Consider the following 23,235-nt stretch of genomic DNA (forward strand, 5'->3'; position numbering starts at 1 on the left):
CAGTTATGTATACTGTATTGAACTGTACACTCACCCAAAACTTCTTGAACACTATAACCACTTTGAGTATGGAAAATGAACAAAGAAACTGAAACCATTCTGAGATGACAATCCCCATTCGGCTCATCCTCACATCCATGTGCCCTGATTTCCAGAAGCTTTTGTCGAATGTACATTCAGTAATTGGGAACACTGAGCACCTTAGCTTTTGTCTTTATTAAAGACATCTTCAGGTCATGAGACCCAGTAATCCCCCACCCAACAATGGGTGACCTGATATTGCATCAGCAGGTCAGTAATATGAGACCAATAATCACCCATCCCAACTCCATTTGACAATGTATCAGGTCAGGTCAGTAACACGAGACCCACTAATCCCCACCCCACCTACACTGGTATTACGTAAATTAATAGAGCTCCGTGTGAGTGAAAATTCACCGCTTGACACACAGCTTCGCACGCCTGTATCATATAGGATTTTAGCTTTTAATTATATTTATTTATTCAAACTATTCAGGACTATTTTAGTAAGAAAAAGAAGTGTTTCCAACTTAATTAGAAATGATTTTGACTCCGTATCAACATTTTTTTTTTTTAATTATTGAGTTCCCATCATTATATCATTATTAGGATCTTTTATTTGATATGTCTTGTAGAAAATTTATTCAGGATCATTATGGTATCAAATTCATCTCTATCACAATTAGAACAGACACTGTGAATTAAAGTTTATACACTTTTTGTTAGCCGAATATTTTCACTCATACCCACAGTCTAAATGTCATGGGCGAGATGGGTGAGAGGAAATGATGAGATGCACAGTTTAGACTCTCTGACTCTCAGATAACTTTCCCAGTACCCAGAAACATTCATGATAGTGACAGTGAAGTTATGGACTTTGAGGGTTTGTCAGGAGGCCCTGCAACCTCTGTAAGTAGATAGTGATTCACCGAGGGCCACTAATCTGCCCTCTGCTTCGGAAACCATCCATTGTAATTGAATGCATCACATATCGTAATTAATTAGAAGTGAAATACTCATGGGAAATAGATAATATCTACCATATCCATCTGTTGGCCTTGAATACAACTTTTCAGAGGGAATACGCTTAACGTTTGAATTAGACCTATTAATATATTGATGATATTGCATTCAAATCCATGCTTCACCTCTCGAGAGCACTGTCAGACTGCGAACCTGGTTCGTATACCTGAGAGTTGACGTGGCAGTTGCGGGCTACCATGTGTCCACACGATAGCAAACTAGCAGAGAGTAGCTGTCCATCAGTAAATTCAAACTATCTGACAGTTACTCTCAGAGCCATGTCCACTTGATAGCAGCGCTGTCAACAGCAATTTAATCTCAAGTGGAAATGGGCCTTAAGGTTGTGACAAGGTTTTAAGGAAGCATAGAACACACAGCTGTTCTTGAGATAATTAAGTAGGCCAAGAAAACTATAAAAATAAAATGTAAGTTTGAGTTAAGAATGTAAGCTAGGAACTATTGCAGATAAATAGGGAGAACAGATAAATAGGGAGAACATCATAAACAACTGCTAAACGTACAGGTGAGAGAGGAAGACCTATTTTTTTTATGTGATGGATTGAATAGTATCATAGCAAAAGTGAAAAAAATAAGTAAGGGAAGAGGAAATAAGACTGAGTATTGCATAAAGTAAATTAAAATAAGGTAAGCCACAAATGACCTGGTTATAGTTTCAGTTCCACTCCCTTACTTCTTAACCCTTATATGTCATGGATTGATTTTGGTCTTCATTTCAACATTTTATGCTTCCTTTCCATCTCTTGAAACTCAGTCAACTGCACCATAAGCAGATGGACATTAACCCCTTGAGTGTGATGAATTACGGTAACTCCCTAAGTATGATAAACGTTCATCTTACAGCATGATAATGATGACAGGATTTTATTTATTTTTTATACGGAAGTGTCTCCAAATTAAAAAAAATGGAAGCCAATATCTTCTCTGATTAATTACAAGTAAATCTATGCTAAATTACATCCTGTACACAGAATTAAATCCAACAATAAATGGCTATATAGGGGAAATGAGTAGCTTTTATTTGATGAGAAGACGTTTTATATAAGGCAAACTGCTAGCTTATGTTGAAATGCCAAAATAACCACTTTCTAAAAAATTAAAAAAAGTACAGAAATAATGTTATATCTAAAAAGCCCTATACAACCACAGCCTGGAATGGACTACTGGATAATTATGGTACACTAAAGTACAGTAACTGGTAGATATTTCCATTGATATCTCATATTGATGAAACAGCTTACTCTCTCCCTCTGCAAATAAAAAAAAAATTACAGTTCCGTACTGTATAAATACAAAATAACAATAATAAATAATGCAGTCTCCTGCACAGTACAGTATAAGAGGGTGAGGAAGCTCAGAATACTGTTTACATCGTGGGGAGAATAACATCTCTCAGAAAATATAATCAGTTTGGGAATAGGATTTGCACCCTGGTCATGAAAGGCATTAAGAAATCATTTTTTGTGTGTAAGCTAACATTAAAATTTTACTTTTTCTGTTACTGTATTTACTTATACATTCATGCACTAATTACACAACTGACAATGAGAGAAAAAAGTGTGGGGAGCAGCAGAGAGCATGATAATTTTACCTTTTAGCATATAACTGATGTTATATAAGGGCTACAATACTATAAATAGGGAGAAAAATTACAGTACTGTATGGTTTCATTGGTCCCCAGACCCTAACCCCTATTTTCCTTTCATTGTACTGCAGTTAATGGATTAACACCATATTCAAGGGATTAAGACACTACCGTATATTCAAGGGATCAAGCCATTGTACTAACAAGGTTGTCATCCTACTCAAGTTGTCTTACAAACTGTTATAATTCACTGTAATCAAAGGTTTAACATCATACTCAAGGGAGGTTAAACTCTTTGCACATCTTTATCCTACATTGTAGTTTAGAGAAGATTTCAACTCAATCTCACCTTTTAATCCAATCTGGAAATGTAATAAAAAATGTGAATAGAGTGCTAAGCCTTATGATAAATACCCTTCATTGCGTGTAGTTAAGGGGAACTAAAAAGTTCTGAGGACCTCATGGACAATGCACCACTTGTTCGAAGATAAAATATTAGCTGACTGATAAGTAACTTGATAGATAATAGTGGTCACATGTAACTGTTGGTAAAACAATGGTGGCAAAAGCATTGGTCTTCAGCTGAATTGGTGAGGATTGTATGGTGTGCATGGAACAAGTAGGATGAGGGGGCAGTCAGTAATGATTGGTATTCATTGAACTATTGTAATTAATCCTCTCAAGTCTTTTGATGCAAATTCATTTTTCAGCATGCCCATGCTGATAGGACCCCTCCCACTGAGCCATATTTCACACTGTGAGCAACTTTCCCATAAGCAGAAATGCAGGAATAGTTCACCGGCTCTATCAACCACTTAAGGTCCTCCCACTAGCCTCATGGGTTGGCAGAAGCATCTCTTAAGGGTGCAATTTGGGTCTGAATCACTATACTCAATGTTTACTAAAATGGAAAAACTGTTCCTGTTACTGATGTAACCTGTATCAAAAGACTGTGAGTGGGTGAGATTTCCAACCATGGCCAGGAGTACCAGAGCCTTTAAAAGCTGAAAATGGCTTATTCCTTCCAAAGTTTGATCAGTATTTTACACAGTTAACAAATGTATTTCTATCTAATACTGTTTTTTTCCATATTTAAGAAAGGCACATGTAAGCAATCTTATCCATTTAATTTTTAATATTAATCCAAACTATATTGCTGGATTCATTTGCTAAGGGTTTTTGCATTTTGATTTACATAACAGTATTTACAAACACTACTGCTACTTTGCTGTCACTCGGAATCGAGTATGATGATCATCCAGCTATGATACAATGGTATGAGTTATTAAAGATGTCTCATAAGTTGGCGAGTTCTGAGGTGACTAAAGAGGCCGATATGGGACCAACACGGTCGTTCACAGATGTTGCACACGTGGGGTCTACATCTAGTGCAGGAGGGGCTGCAGCAGCGTCTTTCCGGCGTTGGTGCTTGTCTGCCTCGGTTTACTGTCGGGCTAACTCGAAAGTATTGACACCTTCCCGTATGGTGATCCTCCAAGTGTTACGGTGTGGAGTAATCATCTCCCAGGCGAGGGTGTCGATTTGGCTCTTTTTCAGGTTTATCTTAAGACTATCCTTAAACCTTTTCAGTTGCATACCAGCGGTACATTTATTATTCGTTAGGTGAGTGTAAAGTAACTGCTTTGGCAGTCTACAGTCGTCCATGTGGGTAACATGGCCAGTCCAACGTAGTTGTTTATGGATAATGGTAGCCTCGATGCTCCTACAGTTGGTGTCAGCGAAAATACTGGTATTTGTTCTCTTGTCTTCCCAGCGAACTCGGAGGATGGAACATAAACTACGTTGGTGAAAGTTTTCAAGTGCCTTGAGGTGCCTCCTGTATGTGACCCATGTCTCGCTGTCATATAGCAGGCTGGGGAGGACCACTGCTCGATATATATGTAACTTTGTAGATAATTTTGTCCCCCTACACCTGAAGACACGGGTACAGAGTCTACCAAAGGCTTGAGATGCACATCTGATCTGATGTTCAATCTCTTCATCGATGTTTGCAGTGGCGGACAGGTGGGAGCCTTGATACCGAAAGTGGGTAACATTAGAGAGGGTAGTACCATTAAGCTGGATGGATGGCGGAGGTGTGCCTGAACCTGGAGAAGGCTGAAAGAGAGTCTGACTTTAATGTACATTCGCCTCAAGGCTGAAGAGTGCATCCGTATCTGCGTACGTGTTCAGGATCTCCTGTAGGTCGCGTTCAGTGTGAGTGACAAGGGTGAGGTCATCTGCATACTGAAGTTCGGTAATGAAAGATGGTGACACCTTTGTTCTTGCCTGGAGTTGTCTTATGTTGAAAAGACCCTTCATCTGGTACTCGATGTCCACCCCGCTCGCTAAATTGGCACTGGCACGAGTAAGGAGGGCGGCCAAGAAAATGGAAAAGAGAGTTGGTACTAGTATACACCCTCGTTTAACCCCCGTTTGAGTGGGGAAGAACTCAGACTGGGTGTCATTGTGTAGGACACTGCTGTTTATGTCATCGCGGAGTTGCCTCACAATGGTAATGAATTTTGGTGGGCAGCCAAAAAGGCAGAGGGTCCACCAGAGGGCTTCGCAGTTGACCGATTCGAAGGCCTTGGTCAATGAAAGCCATGTACAAGTCACGACGCTCTTTTCTCTGTGGTGCCACGTTAATTTTACCGCCACACCTCCCCGTTAAGTACAGAACTGCGGTGTCCCTCAGAACTCATTTAGTTTAAAACTTGGGTCGAAACACGACGACCCTCTTCATGGGAAGATGTTGCTTAATAATACGGCCGTTAGTGTTAAAACCTCTAATGGAGGCTTGCTGCCTTCGCCGTTTTGGGGCGATGTGAAGTGATTGCCTGGTGACAATGATGTAGTCAATGAGATGCCAGTATTTGGATCGTGGGTGTTGCCACGAACCCTTGAACTTGTTGGCCTGCCTAAACAAGGTATTGGCAACAGTGAGGTTGTGTGCAGCACACTTGCTGAGGATCTTTAATTACATTAGAAGGGAGAGACACTTCAATGACTGCAGGTTGTTTGAGCTGCACATTATGCAGTAGTAAGAAACATTAAGTCTCTTCCAGGAATTTTTTCACTGCAAACTGGTAACAGCTGGTGCATTTTTAGTTCAATTTATATAGCTTTTCTGTAGTGAACACGACAAAATTTTCCTTTGCACAATGTAAATATCCCACCTTGTCATGCTGCTATAACAATATTATACAAATGAGTGGGTAATGGGAGTCAGGGTAGGAAAGTAGCCATGTCAAGTATGAAAAGCAGGTGGGACACTTAACTCCTGGTTGCTCACAATCTTAGAAAATAATACCTATGACAATACAGAGGATTGCTTTAAGTAACATGAATAAAGGACTAGATCAAAATACTATAAACTAATAAATGTACAGTTTTATTTGATCTATTACAAATGTTAGAAAAACTACTTACATAATACTATAAACACAAACTAAAAGCTACAACCACAATCAGGACATTAATTTTTCCTTCATACCTTTAATTACACAAACTATTTAGTTTTAAATTAGACTTACAATCAATAACACTGAATAACAGCATGTTCATTATTCCTAGTCTTTAAGAACACACCTTAACCTAATTCTCACTTTGACTTGCCTTTCATACATGTTGGGCTTCTTTGCCACTGGTGAATAAAATAACATTAATTACAGTACCAAACAATCTACACATTATCAATTTTCCAGAGAAGAATTTTGCGGTCTGAACCTACAGCTAAATACGGCAGATTTTGGTGCCAGCTCATACCTCCAATAACCTGTAAAGGGAGAAAGGTGTATTACAGTACAGTATATGCATTAGCCTCAAGACATTATTAAATCTGTACTTACTCACCTCCCATTCCCCTTCCTTTCCCTTTCTCTCCTTTTCCTTCCTCTTCTCTATCCCTTCTTTCCTTCCCCTTCATTCACCTTCTCCTTCATTCCCTCTCACTTCCCTCAAAATATTACACAATTAGATAATTAGAGATAATTAACTGGTATTGCAAGACATATAAAAAGAATGAATCATATGTCATAGCCCTATAAAAAAAAGCCATGCCCGAGCATATTCATGAAAGAATGTACATAAGAGAATACAGTTTAACAAAGCCTTGATGTCACAATAATGAACAAATACCTTAAGATGCACTGCAATGGGAATTTTATTTGAGTGCAGGTGAGTCACTCTGACTGTATGAGGAGCAGCTTGTGTAGCAACCAGACCAGGTGTTGAACGGCACACCTTTAGTGCCAAGATTCTCTCCACACCACCAACTTCTACTGCCTCGCTGTGTGGCCTGTGGGGTATACATAATATTAAAAAAATAATTAGACAAAAAAATCTAACTTGTGTGTAGTTTTATGGAATCTATTGAAAAATAAGAACAAAAGTTTGTACCTAATTTTCACAAAAAGAAGTGGTGTTATTTTCTAGTGATGTGATGCCTCCTCCATGGTGTCAATTGGTGTGTGGGGAAGGATGTGCTTTTGATGTTTTGTCATCAAGTTGCTTATGAATTTGGGAAGGAGTCTGGTTACTGTTGTTATGTTTCATTATACAGTACAGTATAGTCTTCATTTACGCGGTCAATTGAACCCGTGGAGGTCCGCGTAAAACAAAAAACGCGTAAACAAAATAACAGAACATATGAGATTAATTGAAATAGAGACTGGGCCGACCCCCAAACTACACTTTTTCCGACACAATACGCACGTTGTAGTAAAAATTACATCTTAATTAATATTTATGAGATATATCAATAATATTAGGTTTTTTAACACTTAAGTTAGTAGAAAAGATGGCTGGGCACACGGGGATGGGGAGTTGGTTCCGAGGCAGAGGGCAGATTATTGGCCCTCACCTGTATCACTTGTATTAATTGTATTACTATCCACCACAGAGGCTTGCAGGGCCTCTTTGTCAAACCCCTCAAAGTCCATATCCTCACTATCAATGACTTGGGCCGGCTGTGGTGGGTGAAGAACTCGGTAATGTTTTGTTGACTGCGCGACCTTGTGCGCACCCTGCTGGCGCCGCTTCCCGCATAAATGATGGAATGAACCATGTAAATAAAAATTGTCGGTCTGGCAAGGTGCCGTGTAAATGACCAAACGAGTAAGCCAAATCCGCGTAAATCGAGACTATACTGTAGTGCTACTGTATAATTATATTATATGTGTTGCAAAACACTGTGCAGAGGATCCAAGGAGCATTCCTGCCATGGTGTGGTTGTTGTATTGTGTACACATGTCCCAGAAATTTACAGGATTCTGTAGAATTTGTGCTTTTTGGTCAATCTAACCCAAACATTATGTCTTTAAAAATGCACAGCAAATGGCAATGTAGTGCCTGGCCCCAGCACAAAGAGCACCATGAATACAATTACTGTACTTTGGTTACCAAATTGGAGTTTTTTTAGGCAGTTTGATGCTGGTGAGTGAGCTGTTCATACTTAATTTGATGCATTCACTAGAGCCAAGAAAACTAGCAGACTCCATAATCAATTAATGGAGTATATGGAACATCTTATCTCAGTATGGACTGAAGACCAGAACCAGTGTAGTAGAGTTTACAGTACCTCTCACCTTGGCAGTGACAAAAGCTAAGGCATGATAAAAACAAAACAAAAAAAACATCATCACCTCAACTACCTTTTCACATACTTCAATAAAGTGAACATTTTCCAAGGAGCCTAACCCACCTTATTTACATTAATTCATATGAGAAAAAAATCATTCACATAGTGTTGTTTTGCTTAGAGTCGTACTTTTCAGGAACAGACATAAGCAGGAAATTGGTACAGAGCTTTTCCGGGGATGAGAGATTTACGGGTAATGAGATAACTGTCCCAAACCTGGAAAAATCCCACAACCCCGAGAATTTTTTCGGGTACTGAGAAAAGTTTTTCAGAATTTCCCGGATATTGCGCATTACTTCACCCTCAGAATTTGCTTCCAGACCTGCCAAAAAATTGGAGTGAGTTTCCGAAATTATCTAAGAAATTTTCAGAATTACTCATTATTTTAGCCTTGGAATTTGCTCCCAGGCCTGCAGAAATTTTTTTGGAAGTTTCCAGAAGCTTTCTCAGAATTTTTAAGAAAATGTACTGGATTTTCAACCTCAGAATTTGCTCTCAAACCCAGAAAATTGGGGGGGGAGATTTCCAGAATTTATCAGAAAATGCACCATGTTTTCAACCCCAGAAATTCGTTCACAGACCTGGAATTAAAAGAATTTTTCTGGAAAAAATCCGAGTCAATTTCAATTTTGGGTATTGGTGAGTTCCAGCTAACAAAGATATTACTTATCATTAAAGACATTGTTAAAAGTACTGTACAGTACAGTCTTCAACTTTTGAAAATTGAATAAATACCAAACTTGTGAATTACTGTAGTATGTTACTTTGACTTAACACTCAAATGGTGAGTAAGAATTCCATAATTCGCCCCCATATATCCCAAAACTGGACCGTAAGGAACATGAAACGTCAGTTGATATTGGCCATCGTCCCTACAATTAACACCAATTGATGATGGCGACTGTCTGAGGGTTAAAAGTAACTTGAATGAAGCAAACCTAACTAATTATGATCATCCTCACTACAACAGGAATTCTTGTACTCTGTCAAAAGGAAGAGCACAGAACTGAGGCCTGTCACCTTTCTTCTGATGAGAAAGACGGATGGCTATTATCCCCTGCCATTACTATAGTTTGATCACTGGTACCTTTGATAAGACAAAATTAAAAGCAAACAAGCTGTCACTACTGTATTTCATGTTGCAAGAATATAATGATAACAACAACAAATTAAGTTATAGTACTTACTGCAGAGATGCAACATTCCAAACAGTAAGTCCCTTTGCTCCAGCAGCCACGATAAGAGCAGGGTCAGGGATGGACCAGTCAGCACACAGGAGAGGACCAGGGCACCGCAAGAACAGCGTTGAGCAGCCACTGGTCACTGAATAAACCCTCAACACACCTTTCTTCTCAGCCACCAAGAGTAAGTCTGGATCTTGAGGATGAAAACACACAACCATACCTAAGGAATAAAACATCATACCATGAGCTTGGGATATGGAATATAGCTTTAAGGATTCACATAAAAAATATAGCTTATTTTTCTTAAAGTTATTAAGATAAGAACCCACGGTATACATATGGATGAATGTATGGACACACTGGATGAACAAAAACCATTTTCAAACTTCTTGTTATTTGTAGGAGGATAAAAAAATACTAAAGTGCAGTACAGGCAATAACCATTATATGATGGATCATTATACACTCAGTTTTACCATGTTAAAAAAAACTCCATTTACTGCTATGCGATGGATAAAGATCAGTTTCGATGTTCACTACCCAAATGCTTTAACGCTTAATTTTCACTAATGAAAAAGTGATATGCAATAACTTGCAAAGTCGAGATAAGATGACGTCTCGGAATGACATAACACATATGACCCACGGGATCGTGAGTTCTGTCCGCACCGGTGATTTGCTAGGCTATAGGATAAGCAGTTGAATGTGTCATATCATCCAGATGATGGTTTGCATGTGGAAGAAGCTATTCTTTGTCCATAAAATAATATAATATACACTGCACCAGTAAATGCGAAAAATAAATAAATAAATAATAATAATAATAATAATAATAATAATAACAACAACAACAATAAAAATACTGCATTGCCATTTGGCAATTTGTCACTAGCACAAGACAGCTGGCGCGAGAATGCCACTCCCCGCTCACTTGTGCTGGTTCCCTTACTACCTAATAAATGTTTAATCCTGTTATGGTTTTGATCTTATGATAATTATTTGCACATTCTGTATGACGATTGCAGTACAAGTAACAGAGTAAAGAATATTGAAGAAAATTACATCTACCCAAAATGACGAGTTGAAAACAACAATAAAGCGGCTACCCATCCTCTGGGCGACGTTACACAGTTCTGTTGATTAGTTGGCCAGTCACCTCGTAACTCGAGATCGGGAGGATGGGATGAATTGGCGGAGTCAAAACCACGAAGTTACAACTCACTAACTCCACCCATGCTCTTCAATTTTTTTTATTTTTAGTTCTATATTATACAGTGGTCCTCGTTAATGAAATTACCTGCTCCACAGTTCGTTAACCGAATCCATTGTTTCAATGGGATAATGGGTGAATGGTTCCAGCTCACAGAAAAGCACATACAAGAAAAAAAATGCAGTAAAGTACACTTACCTTGAGGTGTATGTAGAAGGTTCCTGGTTGATGATGATGCAGGAATTAGAAGTGGGGGTGGAGGAGAAATTAGGACCCATGCTTGTTGCAGTAATTTCACCAATAAAATTTTAAGTTCACTAGATGTAATTCAAGATTATTTTATTTAAATCAACACTGCGCTATATATTATCAATATGTTAACTAAATTTCAGAATGACCAATAATTTTAATGTAAAAATGCAAAAATATTCAAGACACCAACAAAATCGATGTTCACCCTGTAAACAAAGCCAAACTGACGCCCAGGGTGAGTCAAGCGGCTGATGGGTGCACAAAAACTAGTTCCTGTACTGCATATATTATCAATATGTTCATGAAATTTTTGAATGACTAATAATTTTAATATAAAAATGCAAAAATATTAAAGACACCCTTCTTGATATTTACTCCACTGGAAATGAATGTAAACATAGAACAGATTACTGAATTGGCATACTAGCCCATCAGCTGATGCTCACAACAAAAAGTGTGTCAAGGATTTATTAATTGAAGTTTTGTTCAGTAACCGAATTGAAGATCCTTATGGGGATAATGTTAAACGAAATTTCGTTAATCGAACATTCCGTAACCGAGGACCACTGTATTTATTTTATTTCTAAGTCACATTAAAGTAATGTAATGATGAATGAAAACATGCTTAGCTAGCGAGAAATGGTGGGTGGGTTGGCTCACACGGAGTCGCATGATTATGGATACACATACAGTACTGTACTGTACTCTGAGGCCCCACGTACTGTATCTGTAATCATACTATATCATAAAATATCAATGAATGTGTTTAAAAATTTTAATTTTCATTCATAAAGTATATTTGTATTACTTTTTTGGAAAAATCTCTTAGGAATGCATCTCAAATTATATAATGTAAGTCAATGGGAAAATGAGGGTCACGTTATGGTAACATTTTCAAGGACTCATCTTCTGTAAACCGGGGATTACTGTACTGTATAATTCATTAAACAGTTTTATTTCTCCCTTTGTGCCAGTAGCTAGGTATGTGTTGATACAGATTACTGGATATTTTCCCACGCATAATGATGATAGTACATATTTTGTATTACTGTACACATTTGAATATACTAGTATAAATCAATATAAATTACAGTACAGTATAGTCTCGACTACGGATTTGGTTTACGCGCACAAGGTCGACAGTCAACAAAACACATTGAGTTCTTCACCCACAGCCAGCCCAAGTCATAGATAGTGAGGATATGGATTTTGAGGATTTGACAAAGAGGCTCTGCAAGCCTCTGTTGGATAGTACAGGTGAGCCAATTATCTGCCCTCAACCTCAGAACCAACCCCAATCCCCATGTACTCAGCCATCTCTTCTACTAAGTAAGTGTTAAAACCTATATTATTGATATTTCTCCTAAATATTAATTGTGTGCATACCATCATAATTAAGATGTTATTTTTACTACAACGTACTATTGTGTCGAAAAAGTGTAGTTTGGGGTCGGCCCAGTTTCTATTTCAATTAATCCCATATGTTTTGTTATTTCGCTACGCGACCTCTATGGGTTCAATTGACAGCGTAAATGAAGACTATACTGTACTTACCATGCCAGATAATACTGCCACATGCAGTTACCACCAACACAAAACAACACATGGAGGAACTTCACCTCAATGATATCATATGCTATTAACATATTTTCATTTTTGTCTAGTAGTTCATTTAAACAGTGATCCTTATCTTTTACTAGAAATACCCTTTGTTTCTATCTTATGCTATTAACCATAAGGAAAAATGATTTTTTTTCACTCGCATTAATGTTTTGTAATTGTATTAAGGAGTAACAACCTCAAGTATGTACAAGTGTACAACTGAAAAATACTTTTCAGCAATCTACTTATCATAAAAATATTCACACAAGGGACTAACAACAGTAAAATGTTTGATCCATACAACTTACAATGAGTTAAATAAGAGGAATCATCACTTATGACCTGTTACATCCCACTGTCACTATCATTGTCTGTCAAACATCTAGTATAAAGGGTTGACTTACCAGGAGAAGTTAGAAGAAATCTTAATCTGTGTCTGTGAGGAACTCTCCCACACACACGCGGTGAGGTCATCTCTGTAGATGCCACTAAAGAGCCTGTGTCACCATTATACGTCACACTATTTACAAAGTCACTGTGACTAAGTATGTCCTGTAACATAGAAAAATACTAAACATCCAGTTTATAGATGGTATTCACATAATTGGTCAGGTAACCCCAAAAAGACACCAGCATGAAAGGATGGGTTGTGTTAATACCAGCCAATCTGAACCATATCACTTGGGATATTTATCAAAATATTCCACATTCTTCAGCTTAAATCACTATGTAATTTCAAATAATGGCATGTACATATCCTAAATTAATACAATAGTCATAGTACTATATTAGTTAGGTAGCAGGCAGCTACCAAACAGGGAAGTACTAATGCCTGGGAAGATATTGAAGCATAATATGTTATCTAATGGTAGACCCCATGCCATATGGCATTACAAAAATTATGACCAAGTCCTAGGTTGCTGATCTAACTTTCTGCCTCATATACACAATTGCAGGATCTCAATTGTTTCTCTTACTATTGACAACACAACATACATATAACGCTTCTATTGACCTTTTTTTTATGAGCGTTATTATTATTATCATTATATCTTCGTCGAGGCCCTGATGAGTATTGACCGTGCCCAGGTGGGCTAATCCCCGTTAAAAGAAAAAAAGTTATTATCGTTATTTCCAATCCTCTGTTAGTCTAGCATATGTACACATACACTTCTCCTTATCACTTGTTTACCATTCCTTCCGAAACTTACTCATTATTTTCTCTAATCAAATGTTGGAATTCAAATTATCAAAGGAGAGAGCAAAGGTTTCACTTGATCACCGGTTAACTAAACATGTAGAACATTTCAGCAGGTGCTTCCAACATTTCCTGAAGTCTCTTAGTTGTCAAGCAGTCACAATGCTTTGAGATGTGGATTCAAATAAGTGCTTCCAATTTTCAGTCATATTTCCAAGTTGTAAACAGTAAATATCAAGTGTTAATCATAGAGGCAAAGAAACCTACCATCAGCCATGACAATAAAATTCAAATTCTTTCAAATGTGTACAAAGACTTTATATGTTAAAATCGAGTATCACATTTAATTGCCTGAAGTCACTAAGCAGTGCCCTGGTAAAATACTTACAGACATCCTCCAGGCTTAACTCTGGTTATGAAAATTCGCACAAACGGAATTAGGAAATTATGACCAATATATTCGGGATAATGCCAAAAAATTCGCCCTTACGGAATTAAGGTAAATTTTAAGTTTACAAACAAAAATCATGGTATAGAAAAAAAATTTGTTTAGTGTGGACTTCTTGGTGGTTGCTATAATACGGTGGAGGATGACCGATACCACGCAACAATACCAGCTTGATTTCAAAGCCCAGCTTGTTCGGTTTTTAGGCCTGTGTTCGACTGTGTAATACCCTTATTCAAGGTGAGTGAAAAAGAGGCCATCAACTTAAAGTGAAAGCTGAAGTGCTAAAAGATCCTGTAAAGGAATTTCATTGAACATTAAACTTGATGTTTTAATGAGGTAACTCCCAGTAACTCCGACACACCACCTCACAGCACTCAACATCGCTTGAGGCTAATTACATTCAAGTGTTGAGTGCATTTATTATCATGTTACAGCATGAAGTAATCAATGTATGTGTTAAAAAATTATATTCAGTCATATGCATGCTTGTAATACATTTTGCCCAAATATTTACTTGGGAATGCATCTCCAATTATATACAGTAATGGAGTCAATGGAAAATTGGTCCCGCATTATGGAAATCACGTCACAGAAACATTTTCAGGACACATCCCAGAAAGCCTCAACAATTTGGTGGTTGAGAAACACTATTCAAGGTAAAATAAGGCTCTGCCATAGCACAGTAACAAGAACTGCTCAGCAGAGAGCATCTACAGAGAAATAAATATGCAGCCTCATATTACACACACCATACTAACACTTACAAACTCCATTACTAGGGCTATGAAAAACTTAACTTTTCTCTAAGAGTAATCAGTTTAAAAGCTTTTAATAATGTTTACTTTCCAGCTTCTCAATTAATGAAACTGTCTTAGATTTATAACAAATGAAGACATGTTTCCTCTAAATCAATAATACAAACATCTTAATATGTGTAAAACAATGTAACTTAAAATTAACTTTACTTTATTAACTGTATATCCTCAGGAACGAACAGGTTCCGTTCCTGAGGACGTTCTTGTCGGAACAAGTAGTATACTGCATCACAGAACAATGTTTAAAAACCCATTACAGTAAAGCCTCGAATTTGGACGGTAATGTCCTCCAATATTGCAGTGTAAGGTGAATCATCAGACAAGTAATCACATTACCATTAAAATAAAGTAATAATAATGAGATGCGTTCTCAAGTGTAACCTTTTCATGTCTTATAGTGGCTTTTTACCCTCGTTTCTCCAAAACAATACAATTAATGAAAATTGCAAACTATATTCTTTAAATAATGTTTGAATGCCTTTATACAATATATGAATAATAATATGGTCACACAAGAGGAGTAGGGACGCCATTATTTTCGCTTGTGTTTACAGCCGAGTCCAGACGATAGTTCTACTCGAAAAGTGAAGAAAATAATTCCTGGTTGTAGCTAGTAAAATTAATGTAAACAAAATTAATATACAGTATTACCCCACTTTACGCGTTTCACTTTCCGCATTTCTCATTTACGCGTGCTCGCCAGAACCGAACTTTCACTTTCATGTGCATCTACTCATATACGCAGGAAGCGGGCGAGGCAGGATGCGCACAAGGTCGCCCAGTCATCAAAACATTACCGAGTTCTCACCCCCACCCACCACACGGCCTAAGTCAGTGATATGATATTGATAGTGAGGATATGGACTTATATGGACTTTGAGGGTTTGACAAAGAGGCCCTGCAAGCCTATGTGGTGAAAAGTGATACAATTGATAAGTGATACAGGTGAGGGCCAATAATCTGCCCTCTGCCTCGAACCAACCGCCCATCCCTGTGTGCCCAGCTTTCTACTAATGTAAGTGTTAAAAAACTAATATTATTGATATTTCTCTTAATTATTAATTGTGTGTGCATACCATCATAAAGTTAAGATAATATTTTTACTACAACATAGTTGTGCTGTCAAAGTGAGTTTGGGGGTCGGGCCAGTCTCTATTGGAATTAATCCCATATGTTCTGTTGTTCATTTACGCCACAGTCACTACGCGTACCCTGTGGGTTCAATTGACCGCGTAAATCGGGGTACTACTGTATATGTTTTAAGTAATGTTAATAAATGGAACAATAGAAGTAGCTAACCACTAATGGTAAAGAAAAAGTGAGATGGATGGGAATGGCAAATATATACGCGATTTAAGGATACCGCGTCATTTATCTTCTAAAGATTATGTACAAAAAGATTCATTGTTGTTTATTGCTGAATATGTATTTGATTGAATTAATCTTTATATATATGTGAAATGAACAATACAATTCATTAATATCGAGAATATTAAACACACAAGAGGATAAGGAGCGGCATTGTTGTCAGTGTTTACACCCATAATGTCAGTTAGCCACCCAAAACTAAAGAAAAAAGACCCGGTTGTTGCTGTAGTAAAATTAATGTAAAATATGTATGTTTTAATTATTGTTATTTAATGTACAGAGTTAACCATTAATATTAAAGAAAATGAGACTGATAGTAACGCCAATGTATATCGACGCACTCAAGGAAACATAGTCATTTATCTTAAGAATATGTACAAAAGATTCATTATTCTTTATTACTGACTATGTATTTGATTGAATTAATGTTTATATATGTGAAATGAACAATGCAATTCATTAATAATACGTAGAATATTAAAACACACGGGGGAGACAGACGGCATCGTTGTGAGTGACGATGGTTTTACATAAGAAACAGAGAGATGAAGACACTGGTAAAATGATGTAGTGAACTTAATGTAAAAAAATTAATACCTGTATGTATGTTTTAAGTAATGTTATTTCATGTTAATAAATGGAACACTAGAAGTAGCCAACCACTAATGGTAAAGAAATAAAGCGAGACGATTAGAACGCCAACGTATGTACAGTAAGTGCGCATATGTGAAAACATATCACATTTCACGATGAATATAAAAGCAACCCTTATTTACTGTTCATATATGTTTTAAATAATATTTACGAATGCAAAAAAAATTCTACTCACCAATGGTGGTAAAGTCTAAAACATAAGGACAGCCATTGACTATTCGCGGTTTTACTCGGATGACGAAGTCATTAGGTTCAACTCTGGCTGAAGCTGTAGTTTTCCATGAAACTGTTGCTGAACCTGAAGTTGTTATTGAGCTGCTTATGATGCTGAATTTGATGGTGTAGCTAAAGTTGGTGGTTTAGGCCTTCGATAATAAAGCTGTCGAAAAAATCTTGCACAGCTGCTTTCTTTTCTCATTATACATCTTTATGTGGAGGTCATTTGCATTTATTTAAATTTTAATGCTTGCTCTGTTAATGGATCCACTTCAGAAAATATGTTCATTGCTTGCTCCATATAATATCCACAGACCTCACCTTGTTTATATCGTTTAACTCATTTAGTTTCCGGCTAAGCTCATACACTTTCTATTGGGTTTGAAGCAACACTACCATCACTTGCTCTACTGCTCATGTTGAATAGGATGCAAAAATGCTGTAAGAAACCTGAGAAAGTTTTCTCCTTCCTGTTTAGATGATTGAAAACAAAGGGCCCACCAGCTGCGATTGTTTATACTAGTGATACTAAGTTTATACTAAACCGGCAATCTCCGTGCGCAAGGCATTTTTTTTATATATGAGGATTTAGTTATTATTTTTGAAAATGTAATATATTTTTTAATTTTGTCTATAATACAAAGAAAATAATGGTGTAAATTGAATTGGGTCCTAAATTAACCAGGGTCTTAGACATGAATCTTAGATTAGTTGCACCGTGGTTATCGGAGGCTTTACTGTACAGTATATCATAGCTTAAGTCCTTATATACATCTAAAATCAATTATTTAAGACAAAGAAGAAATAGAATGACAAAATACTGTAAATGAAAGTAAAAAAATATGTCAACAAGTAAAAAAAAATACTGTAAATTTAAGTTTAACCCCATTTGTATCGGGCATTAAGTAAGTCGAGGACCTGTACTGTACTTACTTGTACTGTATTAGCCTCTCTAGATCAGATGAAAGTTGCATAACAGTGTTGTCTGCTGATGCTACAGCAACCTGAAGACAACCTGGGATTGCCTGTAGTGAAGAACTTGGGCTCCAAGCCAGGATACTGGTTGACTTGAAACATGCCATTCCCATACCTGGTCACAATCTTCACTATCATCATCACCTTCCTCTATAATAATTCAAACAATAATATAATACTGTAATTACAAGATACCATTTCACCCATATGTATTGAGTAAGCAACTTCCAATACTTAAACATCGTAGAAAATTTTAAGGTAAGTTCAGGCGGATCAGGAATATTAAAGTGGGGGGATGTATCCATGAAGTTGTGGTTGTGAAGATGGCATGCACAACAAGACCATTCAGCTGGGTTTTAATCTGACCAATATCATGGACACTTTGAGGCCATTTTGAATCCATGTGCACTTGATATTAGGAGATATTCTGAGGTCAATAGTAATTACCTTTTACAATACAAAAATGCCTGAGTACAATACTGCATAAAGGAAAAAGTATTGGAATCTTCTTATGAAAGGGGTCCGAACCCCAGGATACCCCCTGGCTCCGACCCTGAAGTTCAATAATATTTTCCAGGGGTTAAAAATCCTTGCATTTTGGGGTGAAACTAATACCTTAAAACATAAAAAAATTAACAACTGTAGCATATATTTCTTTTCAGTACTGTACAGTATATGTTAGTTTTTCCAGCAGTGATAATACACCTTTTCATATACGTTGAGACATTGTTATATACATACCTATTTGACATATTTCATAACGAATGACAGAACAACAAACCGACAGTCTGCATATAGACTGTCGGTTTGTATTCACGTCTGTCAATTTCATAACCTTTATCAATCATTTCTGTTAGCATGAGCAACGAACAGTTATTTTAGAATGTCATTCGATATGTGTTCTGTCATTCGGTTATGAAATATGTCAAATAGGTATATAACAATGTCTCAACGTATATGTGTAAAGGTGTACTGTAATGTCTCGTGTCCCTGATACATCTATTTAATTTGTTCACCTTACATTTACCATGACAGATGGGATGACTACCCTCCCTAGCAGCCATATTGTCTCCTTACCCAAAATATAAACACCTCATTGTTGACACGATACCAGGTAGAAGCTAAACAACTGAACACCCTTAAGTATTGTCACTCAGAACCTAAGTACTGTAATGAAATAACATTTATATGATTCAGTAATAATAAGTACCTCCCATATTTCACTTTCTCATGTATACTCAAAAACCAAAAATGTCCAATATCTTCTAAGGGAGAAGAAATGCGTAGCAGAGATGGAATCTATAAGCAACCTCTCCTGCAACTCTGACACTGCATCAGCATAATACAGGTACAGTATTTTCAATGTAGATCATACCTGTTTACTATTAACTTTTTTAAATATATTTAAGAGGTGCCAGGACCATAACTTACATTGGCTGGTGGATATGATTGCTCCACAATTCAAACAATTTGACCATAAAATGCATTTTTCAAAGGCAAATTAAATATGAAATTATTTCTCTGATAACAACCGCTGCAAAGAAACAAACCCATATACACATTCACAGAAAAATTAATGGATACAATGCACAGCTACACTCCTAAAACTCTTCAATTAGATGCATATCATGGAGTAAGGCTCTTAGGCCTAACTGTTCTTAATTTAGTAATATGAGCTCTTCTAGTCCTGGATGGATAAATGAAGAATGCCACTAAACATTTAGCTGAATCTCTAACATCAAGTGAAAACTTTAGTCTCCTTGCCTTAAACTTAACAGAGTATACAGCTACAGATGTAGGAAGACCAACAGCAAGTAGCATTGACCATTCAAATGGTGAAAACTCAACACACAATACTTGTGACCGAGTGCTGAGGCTGATGGCCGGGGCCATTCACCTCCATCACAACAATCTGGAAAGCACTCTGATTAGTTTATATATATAACAGTTATAGGACAATGGAAACATGAATGACTCCTTAGTGAATCATATCTAGAATACACGAGGAAGAATTTGTTAAAAGATTTGGGTTGTTCAATAGATACACTGTTTAGAAAATTTAAAGTAGTTAGGTATTATATCGTCAATTTTAAGTTAAGCGTGTGCATTTATTAATTATCATGAAACTTTAAAATACAGTATCTGCCTAGATATTCTTCTCACTTAGTAGATGTCATTGCAAGATGATGTGATTTGTTATTTCTATTTCTTTGGATGCATTGTGATGAAGCAGACAGTAGTACTGTACTTTATGTCTGATTTATGCAAAATGAACCACTCAGAAATTTATACTCAAGACTGAGAGTACTGAATGGCTCAATCCATCTACAATCTGACAAAGTTCTAAGATTTTTTATTCTCATTCATTGACCTATTTGACACTTCTGAGGATAATTCAGTAAAATGAGTGGAATAAATCACATCTTGATACACAGATACTGTAGGTTAGCTTAAGTTAAGTTAGGTTGGTTTATCTTGTACAGTATCTGAGAATTCATATAATGTAGCAGTAGCCGGTACCATTTGGTGGTAACAGTCAGGCGAGTTGCATTCCTTAACTGCCTATATGCGACATTTCACCTAAGAACATTAATGATATTTACATCTTGAAAGCAACAAAAATATGTAACCATTATGTTCTGAGTGATATAAATTTACAAACTTTAACACTTTTCATCTGTGGACAGGATTCCAAATCCACCTGCCATGTTCATTATATCTTGGCTAACACCAGAAGGAGTTGTTCAATTTCGTTAATTTTTTCACATATGTTCTTTAGGTGATAGTAAACAATAATAACTATACAACAACTTTTATATGAATTTTACAGCATTTTTTCTATCTACAATCATAATTCACCTGTAGTTGGCAGGGCATGAAGGATGAGGGAATTGCGGGGGTAAAACACGGTGAAAAACTGATCATATTACACTAAAATTATATCCTCCATGTCTGTTTCCATGCAACAACCAACCTACTCTGTCTGAGAGTTGGTACCGCACATCTAAAAAAAAACGTAAAATTTACACCATGCTGCTTCAAAGAAGTTGCATTCATTGGTACCAAATATCAAAGTAAGTACTTTTTGTTTAATATGGCAAGTTAGATAAGGCTAGCTAGCTTTCAATGGTTGGTTAGGTCAGGTTAGGTTCTATTAGATTCTGTGTATTGTTATATAATTTTTATTACTTACTATCCCAATGAATAACATCTGTGAAAAATTAAGGAACTCAAATAATGCACTCTGGTGTTAAGCCATCTGCTTCAGGATTACCATTTATTTTAAATATTAAAATACAAAATAACTAGTACTGTATGTTGGGTTAGGTTATGTAATTTAGTTTAATTTATTTTATGAATGATAAATTATCAACGATCCTCTGGACAACAACTGTCAACTGTTAACAATCATCTAGACCAGGCACGGGCAACCTTTCCTCAGTCATTGGCCGCATTGCAATTTAGGTATTTTCTCGGGCCAACTCAATGAAATTATAACCTATCTAACCCAAAACATAGGCGGGATCCAGGAATCTCAAAGGGGTATCAAAAAGTTGTGGGTGGGGATCATAGCAAAACAGTGAGCCCACACAGCTGGGGGGTTTGGGAGGGAGGGCACTATAAGCCCCAAATTTTTTTTCGAAATCTGACTTATATCATGGGCATTTTAAGCCATTTTGAAGCCATGTGCACTTGATATTAAGAGATATTCTAAGATCAATAATAAAATTACTTTTTACTATCCCAAAATGCCTGAGTACAATGCTGCATTAAAGAAAAGTAGTGGAATTTTCTGATGAAAATGGAGGTTCCAGACCTCAAGGCCCCCCTGCAAAAGTAATGTAAATATTGTATTAGCACAGACAGTAAGCAGTTTATCATCACGTCCATCTTACGATATTTTCAGTTTGCAATCACAGTCTTTTCCCATTTATGAAACAAATCCATAATTACATAATTTTTGAGTAAAATATTAATGTTTCTTGGCATTTAACAGAATATGGCGATGTCATCTGTGAATTAGTTTATTTTTCTACAGTAAAAGCATTTTCTTACTTATATATATATATACAGTCTCTCCTCGATTACGATAACCGGACATCGACGGCCATGGTCGTATAAAATATTTTTCACATTACGTATTTTCGAGTCCCGATTTTAGTGGTGGCACTGTGTACTGACAAAAAAAATTTTTTAATTCCCTTTAAAATGGCTGGCAAGCGTAAAGTGAGAGTCCTCGTGGTGCTGAGAAGAAAATGAGAGACCCATTTTAGAATTTCTATGTATTATTTTCGCCTTTTCGACTGACGACCAATTTGACTTCCGACCTGGTAGTAAGACAGAACCCATCGTATATCGAGGAGAGACTGTGTATATATAAACAAGAATAAATAGATAGAACAGACTTCCAGGCATGAAGGATGAGGTACTATGGAAGAGACAGTCTATCAACAAGGAGAGACCTTTACCTTTTATCCAGTGTGACCACCACCGTGGCCCCACGGACTTACCCAACCTTAGTTAATTCCCACGTGACCCACTGCCACACAGCATAAGAACATACGAAAATAGGGAGTTTGCAATAGGCTGGTTGGCCTGTGCAATGGCAGCTCCTGTCAGTTACTACCACTCTCTATCATCCATGAATCTATCTAGCCTACTTTTAAAATTTTCCAGCATTCCAGTACATACTAAAAAGTTGCTAAGCTTGTTCCACTGGTCAACCACCCTATTTGTGAACCTGTTCCTTCCTATCTCCCTCCTAAAACTAAACTTATCAACTTAAATCCATTGCTACTAGTCTTATCCTGCTCGAATATTATAACAACTTTATCTATATCTCCTTTATTGATTCCTTTCACCCACTTAAATACTTCTATCATATCTCCCAGCACTCTTCGTCTTTCTAGGGAATGCAAATTTAGTTTTAATCTATCTTGATATGGTAGGTTTCTAAGTCCGGAATCATTTCGTCACTTTTCGCTGCACCGACTCCAGTGAATTGATATTTATTCTATAATAAGG

At 36.8% G+C, this 23,235-nt stretch overlaps 1 protein-coding gene across 2 annotated transcripts in view; it reads right to left on the reverse strand.

Moving 5' to 3' along the window:
- Window positions 1-6,022: 6,022 nt before the first annotated feature.
- Window positions 6,023-23,235, reverse strand: part of LOC121878117 (nucleoporin Nup37-like) — a 59,024-nt gene continuing 41,811 nt past the window's right edge. For both annotated transcript variants that reach the window (XM_042384112.1, XM_042384120.1), the window contains exons 5-7: window positions 9,476-9,692; window positions 6,788-6,947; window positions 6,023-6,425 (exon numbers count right to left, since the gene is read on the reverse strand). In XM_042384112.1, the coding sequence (XP_042240046.1) occupies window positions 6,333-6,425; window positions 6,788-6,947; window positions 9,476-9,692 (470 nt within the window). In that variant the 3' untranslated portion in view covers window positions 6,023-6,332. The remainder of the gene's footprint in view (window positions 6,426-6,787; window positions 6,948-9,475; window positions 9,693-23,235) is intronic.

This window comes from Homarus americanus, unplaced genomic scaffold (assembly GCF_018991925.1).
Source record: "Homarus americanus isolate GMGI-L3 unplaced genomic scaffold, GMGI_Hamer_2.0 scaffold33468, whole genome shotgun sequence".
In the NCBI taxonomy this organism is placed as follows: domain Eukaryota; kingdom Metazoa; phylum Arthropoda; class Malacostraca; order Decapoda; family Nephropidae; genus Homarus; species Homarus americanus.